Source organism: Pollicipes pollicipes, unplaced genomic scaffold (genome assembly GCF_011947565.3).
Source record: "Pollicipes pollicipes isolate AB1234 unplaced genomic scaffold, Ppol_2.1 Scaffold_7231;HRSCAF=8579_pilon_pilon_pilon, whole genome shotgun sequence".
In the NCBI taxonomy this organism is placed as follows: Eukaryota; Metazoa; Arthropoda; class Thecostraca; order Pollicipedomorpha; family Pollicipedidae; genus Pollicipes; species Pollicipes pollicipes.
Window position 1 is genome coordinate 4,812,147 of NW_023597034.1, and position 13,545 is coordinate 4,825,691.

At 58.2% G+C, this 13,545-nt stretch overlaps 1 protein-coding gene across 1 annotated transcript in view; it reads right to left on the reverse strand.

Moving 5' to 3' along the window:
* Window positions 1–2,923: 2,923 nt before the first annotated feature.
* LOC119109285 (collagen alpha-2(IV) chain) overlaps window positions 2,924–13,545 on the reverse strand; it is a 39,783-nt gene continuing 29,161 nt past the window's right edge. The window contains exons 7-18 of the mRNA XM_037232880.1: window positions 13,120–13,320; window positions 11,872–11,981; window positions 11,168–11,361; window positions 10,515–10,721; window positions 9,688–9,976; window positions 8,902–9,266; window positions 7,868–8,066; window positions 6,810–7,413; window positions 5,885–6,495; window positions 5,522–5,699; window positions 4,861–4,975; window positions 2,924–4,110 (exon numbers count right to left, since the gene is read on the reverse strand). Coding sequence (XP_037088775.1) covers window positions 3,739–4,110; window positions 4,861–4,975; window positions 5,522–5,699; window positions 5,885–6,495; window positions 6,810–7,413; window positions 7,868–8,066; window positions 8,902–9,266; window positions 9,688–9,976; window positions 10,515–10,721; window positions 11,168–11,361; window positions 11,872–11,981; window positions 13,120–13,320 — 3,445 coding nt within the window. The 3' untranslated portion in view covers window positions 2,924–3,738. The remainder of the gene's footprint in view (window positions 4,111–4,860; window positions 4,976–5,521; window positions 5,700–5,884; window positions 6,496–6,809; window positions 7,414–7,867; window positions 8,067–8,901; window positions 9,267–9,687; window positions 9,977–10,514; window positions 10,722–11,167; window positions 11,362–11,871; window positions 11,982–13,119; window positions 13,321–13,545) is intronic.

Below are 13,545 nucleotides of genomic sequence, written 5' to 3' on the forward strand. Positions count from 1 at the left end.
CATGCTTGATGACTTGAACTCAAAAAATGCCAAAATTGTCATGATATATATCCGCGGCAAGGTTGCAAGCTGGGAAGTGCTCCCGACGCTTGGCAGCTTACAAAACAAACCGCTCTGTACTGTCTGCATAGAAGCGCGAGGTACATCGAGCAGAGTTCGGATGCGGGTTGAGTGGGACGGCACAAGCAAGGGAAAACAGCTTAACAAGATTTGAGAGTGCAGTTTACCTGAGGAAACGTTTGTCAGAAAAAGTACATCGTGCTGGACTCTTCGCGCTGCTGGCCATGAGATTTTGAAATGAAGCAGAAATGAAGCAGTATGCTGCCTTAGAAACGAGAAGCTGCTTTCGCGGGGAGTGTGTGAGTAGGCAACCAAATAAGAAACTTTTGCTGCACTTGATCGACGCAGTGTGTGGAAATTGGCCGCCCCTGTCCGACCGAAGGACCGAATAAGGAAGTGCTCGATTGCCTCTACTGACTATGGCAGAGACATGTAAAGCGAAGGTTAGTTTGGTATCCAGTACTACGCCAAACTCTAATTTCACACATACGTTAAACCTCAGTTCTAACGAGAAAAAAAGCTTGGTCTGGACGGGAGCACCCCTGAGGACCATCATGAACGTTTTGGGTCTTACAGAGTTAGGGGTCAGCCCCCCCCCCCCCCCTGACGGACCGCGATTGTCGAGATCATCCTACAGCAGCAGGCCGTCAGGCGGGGACATAATTTCGCGGGAAATTTTACGTCATCGGCATACAAAAGACAGCCGGATTCAATGATGCACGGAGTATTGAAAAAGAAGGGGAGCTGAGAGTGATTTCCTCAACAAGAGTGGGCGATTTGACAAGAGTGATGGAGGCAAACCGTTGTAGTGCAGATGCCCTCAACTGGCATGAATGTTTTAACTTGTTGATTAGGGGCTCATGGTTAATGCTCTGAAAAAAACTGAGTGATTAGTGCAATGGCATTCGTCTGGTATCCGTCCGACAGGCCCTCCTTAGCCGATATCTGGTGAACACATATGTTTGTGCTGCACGAAGGCCTAGGAATGAAACCATGCTGAGATGGCACAACACAGGCGAGACGTGGCGGAACAGCTTATCATACGCAACCCGTTCCAGTATCTTTCTGAGAAGAGGAAGAGGGGTGTACTTCTGTAATTTGACGGTTCCTTTTTGTCGCCTTTCTTGATAGCTCGTATGATATTTGCCTGCTCCCACCTCTTCGGTAAAGCGCCGGAACTCAACGGAAGCTTTACATCTTGGTGAGCGAAGCAACTAACTTTTCCATGCACTCGGTGATTATGCGGGCACTGCTATTGTCAGTCTCACAGGCCTCGCTGGAACCGTCCAGAGCTGTCGCGGATCGCACAGCTACCTCAGTGACTCGCTGCTGGCTCAGTGACCCGACTGGATAGCACGACACATCAGGAGGGTTTTGCCCACGGATATCAGCAAAGTTCAGGGAGAAGGCGCCATTTAGGGCGGCAGCTCGAGCCATGCCATTCGACACGAAAATCCCCTCAGTTATACAAGACTGGTGATGTGCATGATCTCTTCGTGACGCATTTCAAAAACGATCGGCACCGTTTGGGGATGGTCTTGAAGTCGTCGGTGAGTTTATGTAAGTGTTGAGGGTGCTGGGATTTGGACACGGACTCAAAATCACGTCTCCTGTCCGTGAGCTCAGCAACGGTCGCCCCGTTGGGGTCTTCCCGCAGGCGTCCGAAAGCTGCTTCTTTCAGCCGGAGAGCAGCTCGCACCGCACCGTCCGACCGGGGGCAGTCGGCGCCGAAGGATCGCTGTGGGGACGTGGTCGACGATGGCCGACTCCAGCAGTTGCAGAAGGCGTCCGCTGCTTGGTCAACGCCGAAGTCATCCAGCAGCCCCCACAGGGTCAGGGAGGGACTCCGGCGCAGACCGTCGAAGTCAGCCCTCTTAAAGCCAAACGCAGTGCGCCGATTGACCAGAGGCCGACTGTTTACCAGCACACTGAGGGTGGCGATGGTCTCTTTGTGATCTGAGTTCAGAAGGCTCTTACACGTTGGCCTGTCACGGTATGACGGTACTAGGTCCAGACTGTTCTCTCCTCTCTCCTAAGAACTGGGACTGTTTCACACTTAAAGGCATACCAATAGTTACAACAAATCTTCCTCCATCATATCGGGTGCTTACCTCAATATGTTCAAAGGTGGAACACTCCCTTTTAGGCCCATACCAAAGCTACGCCGTGTTTTATATTGGTCCTGAAATGCTGCTCCGTTCAGTCCATGCAGATAGTCGCATTGGGATGTCACACACCTGCGGCATAAAAGATCCAGGCTCGTGTTTGCGTATTTGGAGAACGTCGACGAATGCACCGTATGCAACGCACCTCAAATCGACTCACTGCAAATACACGTACGCCGCGATCCCGCGGAAGCCGTAGCGTAAGAAGCCGCGATCCCGCGGAAGCCGTAGCACTCGGCGCGTAACTTCACACGCCTGGATTGGGCAGTTTTCAAACGGAGGCTGCGGCGTCCATTTCAGGTAGCCCTGTGAGGGGACCTGGTGGGCGCCTGCCCATCACAGTCGCAGTCCCTTGTCCCAGTGGCCTGCGGGTGACCCGGGAGCTGGAACAGCCTCCGCTGGCCGACCCAGCTGGGGCACGCGGATGACCCGGGAGCTGGAACAGCCTCCACTGGCCGACCCAGCTGGGGCACGCGGCCGTTCGCAGATGCCGGTCGGTGGCTGGCCGGTTCGATCAGCTGTCGGTCTGTGGTGTGGAACTACAGTGGGTTACGGCTGGGTCGGGAGAGGTCCTGCTCCCCCCCCCCCCCCGCGAAGCTACTGCCGCCAGCGAGGCTTTGTCCTATCTCACCTATGGTAGTCTTGCTTTGGTAATGCTGGACTTGATGAATAATGACCCCAGAAGAAAGGCCGCGACATGAAGATTTTCATTGTATTGAATTATCTGACAGAAGATAAGGAAGCATGATGCGCCATCCAACGATACAACTGAGGTCGACGGCTCTAAGTGCTTCAGGTTCCGCATATGTTCAATGCCTGTCTTACGAGGGGCTACAACTCTTACGAAGACTCGACAAAGCACCATCAGTCGGGATTCAACGAAGCCAGAGACAACACTTTGTCTAACGCAGGTCACACGGTTTCCTATTCACCCTGTGATATGCCATCCAACACGCCGTGCTTGGTGGCAGTGACCGGTGTGGGACACATGGCAGTGATAGCTAATTCGGCGGCGGTGCACGTGCGGAGAGGCGAGGCCTCTGCGCAGGTCGGCCACCTGTCTGAACACCCCCGCAGCTAGCGGGCGGTGGCGTGGCACCTGTGACGTCACTCTCTCACTACCGGCCAGTACCGGGCAGACACGCACGCGGACGCACGTGCGCCGATCGCACGCATGGGGCGTAACCACATATTCGGCCCCCTGGGGTGCGACGCCGATTTGAGTGGAGTTCGAACTGCTTTGAGGCTATTTTGTACGAGCGAGACGCAGCATGTCATGAAGATCTGCCCAGGTTGTAAGGGCGGGACCCCACGGATCCGAATGATGGTTACGCCCACGCGCTCTTCCACGCGCTCTTCCACGCCGCGTCCACCCAGCGCGCTCCACGGGAGACTGCTCGCCGCCGGCCGGCGCGTCGCACTCCGCACTCGGAATATATCACAAGAAGCTGAAGCCACACAAAGCGGTGGGCGCGGCGGGCAGAGCGTTGGCGCCGCGGCCCGGTCGGCGCCGCTACTGCGCCTCGGGCCGCTCGAACGGCGGCCTCTCGAACGGCGCCCTCTGGAACGGCGCCCTCTCGAGCGACGGCCTCTCGAAGGGCGCCCTCTCGAACGATGGCCGCCGAGCGCTGTCCTTCCGCCGGCGGCAGACGGCGCAGCGCGAGACGCGCGTGCGCAGGCTGCCCGCCTTCAGCGTCTGCTGCTCGGGCTTCCGGAACTGCATTGGCTCCTCGATGGTGGCCAGCCAGTAGGAGAAGGCGGTGGTGAAGTAGTTGCAGCGACCGTGGCCGTGGCATTCGATGAAGGGCGTGGGTCGGAAGTCCTCCAGGCAGGAGCCGGGAGAGACGAGCGACTGGCCACCGCCTTCGGCGCCCGCATCCGTGTGCTGCGGGCAGCGGCGGTCACGGTCAACGTCAGGGCAAAGGTCACGGTCGTGACGACGGCAGCGATCACGATCAAAGGGATGGCCACGGTTCCGCTGACGGCCACGGCCAAGGTAATGGTAGCAGTTATGGTTATACTAATAGTCACAGCCGCATTCACCACAATTGTTGCAGTTACGATCATAACACGGCTGCGGTTACAATAGAGGGAGGTGGTCACAGTGCGGTCACAGCCATGGTCCAGGTCTCAGTTACGAACGGTCCGAATTGCTGCCATTGTTAAGGAAATAGTAGTCACCGTTGTGGCCGTAGTAGACAGGCACTGTCACATACATTGTAGGACGTGACATGACAGTCACGCTAGATAGTGACCGTCAGGCGCACTGTCATAAATACAATCTGATTGATAGTGGTACGTTCACAGTTGCAGTCCGATTCGATATTTCCACAAAACAAAAGCAAAAGTGAGACACATGTGACACTTAAGTATTCAAATACGCCATTGCACACCAAAAAAATACTCGGAATTATCACGAACGGCCCTGAAGCGTCCAGGCACCTTAAAGCCCCACTTACTACTGCTACTATTACTGCAACTGCCGTAAACCAGCGTTGACTACCAAGTACAGTTCTGTTTTACTTTTCAGACGGCCTTTTTTCAAAACAGCACGAACGAAGCAGCTACATGTACGAAATGGCTGTTCGTGGCACCGCATTGCCGCCTCTTCCAGCCCGTCATTGCCGCCTCTCACCATGAGGAAGGAGTAGCCGATCCATATGCTCTCCCAGTTCCGCGGACACTCCGGCACGTCCATGCTCTGGCTGTGGATGGCTATCACCAGGGTGTCTGACTCGCACACCGAACACCTGCCGAACAAAGCAGGAGTGATATATTTCTCCGACGCTTTGCATTTGCTGACCAGTTACTCATTCCCTAACTCCAAACGTATTTGCGTGCCGTTGCATCTCTTCCTGGCCTGAAAAATGGGACCACCGCCATTGGGTGAAGAAAGACGCACGTGCATACCGTCTGCCCTTCCGAGACGCCTTTTGGTATGATGCGGAGTTACTTGCTGGCTTTTCGCACTTCCACAGCGGCCTGAACTTAATCGGCGGCACACGTGGAAGATAAATAGGTGTGTTTATCCCGTACTGTGGGACGCTGGTTGGTACTAGGTGTTGGCGCTTAGCGCGCAATGACAGTCTTGGCTAGGATACATTTTCTCGTGTTGCCAGTCATGAGCGGGCAACTGCTACATTTAATAAGCTAATTACATCTATATATACGCAATGGACTTACACTTATCAAAATCTGTACATGCCATAATTCCGTGCGTCTCACTAGGACAACAATGGTAGCGCAGTACGAGTGGGTCCGCCTGCTATTCCACAGAAGGTGATCAATCACATTACCTCGAGATGTACGGCTGGATTTCGTTCCCCCGGATCGGTGTCATCATCATGGGCATCGGCTCCGGCGTGCTCAGCCAGTAGCTGTAGTCGTTGCGCTGAGCGTACTCGCACTGGTTGTTGATGTTGCAGAACAGGTACGGCATGGTGGAGAATTTGCGCATGCAGGACCCTGGGGTGCCTAGGAGGATAACAGTTTGTAAGCTTGTGGGGAGTGACCTGTAGTCGACAGGGCGCTGGGTATCACTGCAGCGCCCTCCCGAAAATTGTGGGGAACCCTACCGTGAACCACTGATCCAATCGAGTCCACACCAGAGCCGAGCACACGAGCAGAGCACCGCTCGGCGCCGGCTGTGCCGCACTCACCGAGGTCGGCGCCGTGGGCCTTGGAGTTGCCGGTGACGTGCAGCAGCGAGAAGCCGTCCCAGAGGCGTACCGAGCCGGGCGGACACTGCGGCAGCGACGCCGTCTGGCTGTGGCGGGTGAAGTGGAAGCCACGCGGCCGCGGCGGCGGGCCCGCCGATGCCGGCTCGCCGGGGGCGCCGACCCGGCCGACTGGGCCCGACACGCCCGGGTTGCCGTCGCGGCCCGGCACGCCCACCATGCCCTTGAAGCCGGCGGCGCCGGGCCGGCCGGCCCTGCCGCTGCGGCCCTCGTCGCCCTGCAGGCCCGGCAGGCCGTCGGGGCCCGGCTTGCCCATGCGACCGCGCGCGCCCGGCCGACCCGGCGGGCCGTCCGGGCCTGGATCGCCGCGGCCGCCCTTCAGACCGAATGCGGCTAGGTCTCCGGGGAATCCCTTGAGGCCGGGCAAGCCGGGGAAGCCGGCCTGGCCCGCTGGGCCGGGCAGGCCGTCCAGGCCGCGCGAGCCCGGCCGACCGTCGAAGCCCGGCAGGCCCGGCACGCCGCTCTCGCCCTTGAGGCCAGGCCGACCGGGCAGGCCGGGCAAGCCCGGTCCGCCGCTGTCGCCCCGCTCACCCCTGTTGGGCAGTGGGGAACAGTGTTACACGGTAATAACTGGAATGCGGCTTCAGTTTTGCTGTGTGCCGCTTTCCTCTGTCACTTTGAAATCTAAATTATATTTTGCAAGATCTTTCAGTCCCTACCACGCACATACTCCTTTGCAAAACAAAGGAAAAAACACGGCAGGAGAAAATGTAACGAATGATGTAATGCGATATAACTAAAGTGCAGTGCAAAAAGCAGGTCCAGTTCATGACCACGTAGCAGTAAACTAGCAACATTCCAAAGGCCACATCACCGGGGCTGCTGGACACAGCCTGTGCCAACTCACGCTAGTCCTGGGAAGCCCGAGAAGCCGTCATCGCCGGCCTCGCCTGGTTGTCCGGGAGTTCCGGCCGGGCCCTGATCACCGGGCAGGCCGTCTAGGCCGGGCCGGCCCCTGGCGCCGGGCAGGCCGTCGCTGCCGCGCTCGCCCTTGCCGCCGCCGACCGTGCCGCCGCGCTCGCCCTGCGGGCCGGCTGGGCCCTGCTCGCCGTAATCGCCGGGGGCACCCTTCTGGCCCTCGAAGCCGAGCAAGCCGGGCAGACCGTCGCGGCCGGGCCGGCCCTGCTCGCCGCGCGCCCCGGGCACGATGGCGCCGCGCCGGCCGGCCGGGCCCGGGTCTCCGGCGGCGCCGGGCCCGCCGGGGCGTCCGGCGCCGCCCTCGGCGCCCGCCTCTCCCGGTGCGCCGATCGGGCCTCGCGAGCCCTTCGGCCCTGCGAAGCCCGGGCCGCCGGCGCGGCCGCTGGCGCCGGTGCGGCCCTGCGGCCCCTCGTCGCCGATCTCGCCGGGGGCGCCGGGGAAGCCCGCGGGCCCCTCGTCGCCGCTGGGGCCCGGCCGGCCCCGCGCGCCGGGAAGGCCTGTCGCGCCAGCCGGTCCGATGTTACCAGGCATGCCTGCAGAGAAGGAGATGGTGCCATGAGGTGCGATGGGACGGGCGATGACGATGTTCAGCGTGGATGTCATACGATGCCACTTATTTGCTATCATAATGTCACTATACATTTACAGCAGACCCTAAGATTTACAACTTGACTCTTAAAATATGAAAACGAAAGAATGATCACCTTCTGTGTATAACATGGGGCGGCCGAATGCTTCGAATTCTAAGGCTGAAACCAAACCCAAAAAGGCTACCAAAAGGGCTAAACGAAATGCGCTTTAGGCGTGCTTCATACGCTGAGTCGCGTAGTTCATTGCTGTAGTGTGTGACCAAGACAAAAACGCACCAGAAACGCATCTAGGTGCCAGAATTAGGCGGCACACCACCAATATATTCCCATGACGGACTCAATGGCGAGTGCTGCGCGTGACGGCGGCGCTGCGTCGCCGGCGGCCGACCTGACGTACCCATGGCACCCATGCGTCCCGGGTCGCCGCTCATGCCCGGCGGGCCGGCGGGCGCTTCCGGTCCAGGCGGGCCGGCGTCTCCCGGCTCGCCGCGCACTCCGGGCAGGCCCGGCTGGCCCTGGCGGCCGGGCTGCCCGGCGAACCCGTCGTCGCCCTGGTCGCCCCTCGGCCCTGGCAGGCCGTTGTCGCCCGCCGCACCCTGTGGAACAAGTAAGGCAGGTTACAAACGGCATCCCAAATCTAGGGGTACGCAAGCTTGCTAGACGAAACTCTCTTCCCATGAGGGTGTCAACCATAACGGTTAAGGCAGCTACCAAAGGTTTCAACCCTCATCCGCAAGGGTAAGGATAATTGCTTTGCTCAGGCAAGAGCATAGGTGACCATTAATCAGTGGGCCCTAAATTGGGTCAGGACAACTACACAACTATCAGTGTATAGTCTTACGCCGTGCTTATAGAATTAAGGGATGGTCGGTTTGATCCTTAAGAAGTGACCAGTGATCTTACTGTGCTTGTGTACAAAAAGTCGAACAATGACGACCTTACAGATCATGCAACGGTATCTTGTGGCTACATAGCCCGAAAGGTGTTCTGAAGGTGACCTAGCATCGATATCAGGTCAACCAAGGTCATCATAAGCCATTGACTGCGTTTGGCATTGAAATGGTCACTGGCCAACTAAAACGATTCGTGAGATCACCATTCTATGCCGATTTTGGATGCAAAATGTTTTGAAGTTCCCGTGAAAAGGAGCTTATGAGCGGCATTTGTCATATAAATGCGCATTTCAGCAGCCTGAAATGATCATGGACATTCAGCTCGCACGCCTAGGTAATCAAACGGACGGATCATGTGTTTTCACGTAGCAAATAACTAAGCAACCATGAATGACTTGCATGGTCTGCTAGCATCAAAACTAAATTTGTAGGAAACAGCAACTTCATCCCAGACGACTGGTGCAGTGCTCCGAAAGTCCGATCAATTAACGCTAGCCTCTGCAACGAACACGACCTCCGAGGTCACCGCCACGCTCACCTTGAACCCGGTCTGCCCGAAGGTGCCCGGCCTGCCAGGTTCTCCCCTCTGGCCAGGCAGGCCCGGCTGGCCCTCGACGCCGTCCCCGCGCGCGCCCTTCGGGCCCGGGTCACCGACGGGCCCGGTGAAGCCCGGCCGGCCGGGCAGGCCGTCCAAGCCCGGCGCGCCCGCGTCGCCGGGAGCGCCGCGCGGCGAGTCGTCGCCCGGCGGGCCGCGCAGCCCGGTCGGGCCGAGGTCGCCGTCGCGGCCTGGCTCGCCCGGCAGGCCGTCTAGGCCAGGCGCACCCTGCAGGCCCTCGTCGCCCTGGTCACCCGGAGGTCCCGGGAAGCCGGGGCGGCCCGAGAAGCCCTTCGGGCCGGCCGGGCCTGCCGGCAGCGGCGCAGCGCGTGAGGGAGCGGTCTGGCGCAGCCAGTGACGGCCAGGAGCGAAATCAGGAAAGTATTAAGGCGGCACTCACTGCCGCGTCTCGGGGACGCAAATACAGGATTACTCTGAGGAAATCAACAGGAGTCTGGCGATAGTGTCCAGCTAGATTTATAACAGGTTCACTCCGTGTCTAAGCAGAGACAACGGTTTCAAAGGACGACATGGTGTACTTTCACAATCGCTTGTTACAGATGCATGGTGATCGCCACGCCTTTGACCATTGCCGCCATCCATGTGGCGGTGTATAGAAAGGGCGTCTCAAATCACCCGATGTTCAGCGCAAAAGCGGCGTTCGTCACTCAAACAGCACACCACCGGCGGTGGCTGGCTCGGCGCCGGGGGCCGTTGAGTCACGCTCACCTGGCTGCAGAATGTCGTCGCCTCTGTCCCCCTTGGGCCCCTCCTGGCCGGGCCGGCCGGGCCCGCCCTGCCGGCCGGGCAGTCCGAACCGTCCCGGGTCTCCGTCGAGACCGCGCAGGCCGGGCAGGCCGTCCTCGCCGGGCAGGCCGGGCAGGCCCACTCCGCCGGGCAGGCCGTCCGCGCCCTTCAGGCCGGGGAAGCCGAAGAGGCCGGGCAGACCCCGCTGGCCCGTGAAGCCTGGCAGACCGGGCCGGCCGGGGATGGAGTCACCCGGCGGCCCTCGCGCCCCCTGTCGACGAGAGGGGGAGTCACCGGCGGGCCACGCGCCCCCTGTCGACGGGAGGGGGAGTCACCCGGCGGCCCTCGCGCCCCCTGTCGACGGGAGGGGAGAGTCACCCGGCGGCCCCCGCGCCCCTGCTGACGGGAGGGGGAGTCGCCCGGCGGCCCGCCCCTGCCGACGGGCGGGCCGACCATATGCAGAAAGGCTGGATCACGTGATCATCAAAATTATAAGCAACATATGGGTACAAAACAGGAATGTATTGCAATGCATTTGTGCTGTACACTTATCCAAGGAACGGCGTCTCCAGATTTTGTTTCCCTCGGACCTCCACATGGTTTTGATCAAAACTTACCAAGCGTGCGTCGCAGGATGCGTACTTGCGTCTATAGAGCACCCGAACAAGATTTTGAAAAGGCCCAACGCATGCATGTCTGTTTCATCTATTTCAGTCCCGTTATTTACGCCGTGGTAGTTACCCCATCTCTCCACAGCAATCATCCCACTGCTGTCCGCACCACAGTCGCCTCCGGCCACAATAGCATACCCGGCGGCCGGGTCGTCCGGAGAAGCCTGGCGCTCCCTTCTCTCCGAGGACGCCAGGCGGGCCACGCGGCCCCACCGGTCCCGGCGGCCCGTCCAGGCCGTCCAAGCCCGGCCCGCCCGGCTCTCCGGGCGCTCCATTGAAACCGGGTGAGCCCGGCAGGATCGGTCGGCCGTCTTCGCCCTGCTCGCCCTTGCGACCCGGCAGGCCCTGGTCGACGGAGGGGGATCAGTCGACGCTGGTCGGCGCCGGGTGAGTCACGGGGTCAAGCGAGGGTCACAGACAGCGAGAGGGCGCTGCAGACGATGTCAGGGTGAACAGAGCCAGCTGAAGAAAGTGAAGGACATGTCGGTTCACCAGTTCCGGCCGCACTGCGGGAGGCCCTCTCAGAAATGTCCACCTATGCGTTCGCCTGACGCTTTCCTGACCGTTTCCCTGCTCTGGAAGGTAGCAAATGTTGGCGCCTCCAACGCTGGGTATGAATGACGCAGCCTCTATTTAGCCTAACAAGTCTGCGCATGATGCATATAAGGGCTGTTGCAATGATCAGCATCAGAGGGAGTTGAACACGGCATGCACATCACGCACAGACGTATCAGGGGTAGTGTTTGCGCTGACTGAGCCATCACCGGCCGGCCGTGTCGCGCGCGACTCACGTCGAGGCCCTGGCGGCCGGGCGCGCCGGGGCGGCCCGGGGCGCCGGTCGGACCCGCGTCGCCACTGAGGCCCGGGTAGCCCTTGAGGCCGTCCGCGCCGCGCAGGGATCGGCCAGGGAAGCCGGGCAGGCCGCGCAGGCCGGGCACGCCTGGGTCGCCGGCGAACCCTGGCTGACCCTTCAGCCCCGGCAAACCTGACGGCGACCGGTGCAGACCGTGATGGGGGCGGGGGTGAAGGGGTGCGCGAGGTGATGTCTGGAAACGCTTGGGGTTACTGGTGCGGCTAAAAGCTCAGTGGAAAGCGCACTGTGCGGGAAGCTGCGTAACTGGTAAGGGTGGTAGGCACTACAAATATCAGACAACAAAAACGAACAAGAAATAACATTTTTAGTGACTGAAAGTTAACATAAAAATGTCATGCAAAAAGGCTCAGTTTGATAACCAACTAACGTTTTTATGAAACCTTGTGTTGCATTTGATCCTTATGGACAAAATTGAACCATTGCGGATAACGATGCACAACATACGGATTTCCTCAATAGGCACAACTTCCGGCCCAAAGGTGTGCAAATTTGTGTTGACAAATGAGCATCTCTCAAAGATTCAATCCCCCAACATGTCCAACAACCCCAGCTTCTGATACACATGCGTTTCTCCGACGGCGGCCGCCGACCAGCGCTCTGCCGGTCCCCAGCGCCACCCACCAGGCCGGCCGACGTCGCCGTCCTCGCCCGTTTCGCCGATGCGCACGGGCAGGTTGGAGTCGCCGGGCTCGCCGACTAGGCCCTCGTCGCCCTCCTCTCCGATCTGACCGCTGAAACCCAACGGAGTCGTCTGCAGGCGCGTTCAAGCTGGATGCGGGACCGGCAGGTCCTTGGAACCATCGGCCAGCAGGGACATTGCACGCGATGCTCACTTACGTTCAGTAGTGGCGCACTAAATCGTTGTTTAATGAATGCTAGATTGCTGATTTGTAAGTTTACACGACTATGGACGTAATCCTACTTCATTCTGGTATCGATTTTAGTCCTTGAAAAATTGAGCAGCCGAGAATAGGACTCGTAACGCCTCATTCGCAATTTAAGAAATGATCGCTACTCGTGTGGGCTGAAAAGTGTATGCAGGTTGGCGAAGTAGCTAACTGGCTTCCGTGGCCGCGGAATTCCATTAGTTCTTTTTACGTTAGCGTCTTTAAGTAGGTATCTCAACTGGCAGCACATCTTATATCGTGAGTTCGGAGCCCTTATCCTGAGGAATCAACCTTCAATATATTGCAACAGTTATATTACATGATTATATATAGTGTTACTATTAGTATTACTATTAGCATAATATTACTATAAGTATTATTATTGGTATCGTATGTTAGTGTTATATATATATATATATATATATATATATATATATATATATATATATATAGTATTATAGCAGTTATAATGTAAATATTGGATATATTGGCAGAGCTAGACGTTTAAAGCTGGGCGTATGCTTACGAGTAAGTCGTGACTTCTACGAAATCTGATATGCACAGCTATGATAAACGGGAGCGAAGTCCATCGTTTGTTGTCAGGTTTATCAAAACATCCGGTGTATGTTGTTTGTGAGGCATTTTGTTTCTTCGTTACTTCCGCCCATTTGTCATCGTGGGTCAGGCATTTAGCCCCGTGAACGAAATCGTTGTGTGACAGAAAAGTGAAATGACGAATAAGTAAGCGATATTTTGACAGACTTCATCGAATGTCGTGTGTTTCGCTCCTGCTTATCCCAGTTTTCATGCCTGAAAACTTCGTACCAAATCCCATTCTTGTCTGATAACGCCAGCGTGAAAAGAGCGACTGAGAAGCAAGAAGCGCCTAGCTCCAGGTAACATAATTGTAAATTTCCTCCACATTCTCGCCACACTGCCCCTGGCCTACAGAGCGTCAGCATAGCGTCGTTGGCTCACTCACCGGAAGCCCTCTAAGCCCTTGTCTCCGACTAGCTGCGGCAGGAGGCTGCGGTCGGCGTCCAGGCCGGGCCGGCCCGCCAAGCCGTCCACACCATCCGGACCAGGCGGCCCTTGGTCACCGTACTCGCCCTGGGGACACAGTGCGGTCAGGGACGGAGTCCAGGTCCGGAGGCCCTTGGCCACCGTACTCGCCCTGGGGGCACAGTGTGGTCAGGGACGGGGTCCAGAGCTGGCGGCTCCTGGTTACCGTAGTTACCCCGAGGGCACAGCGGCCACGGTCGGCCTCTGACCACTCCGCGTTCCATACAAGGACTGTGCGCCACGGTCTCCCTCAGTGTTTCGGCTCTGAAAAAGCCAGTGAGGGAGACAGAAAGGGATAGGTTGAGAGAGAGAGAGGAGAGAGAGAGAGAGAGAGACGAGAGAGCAG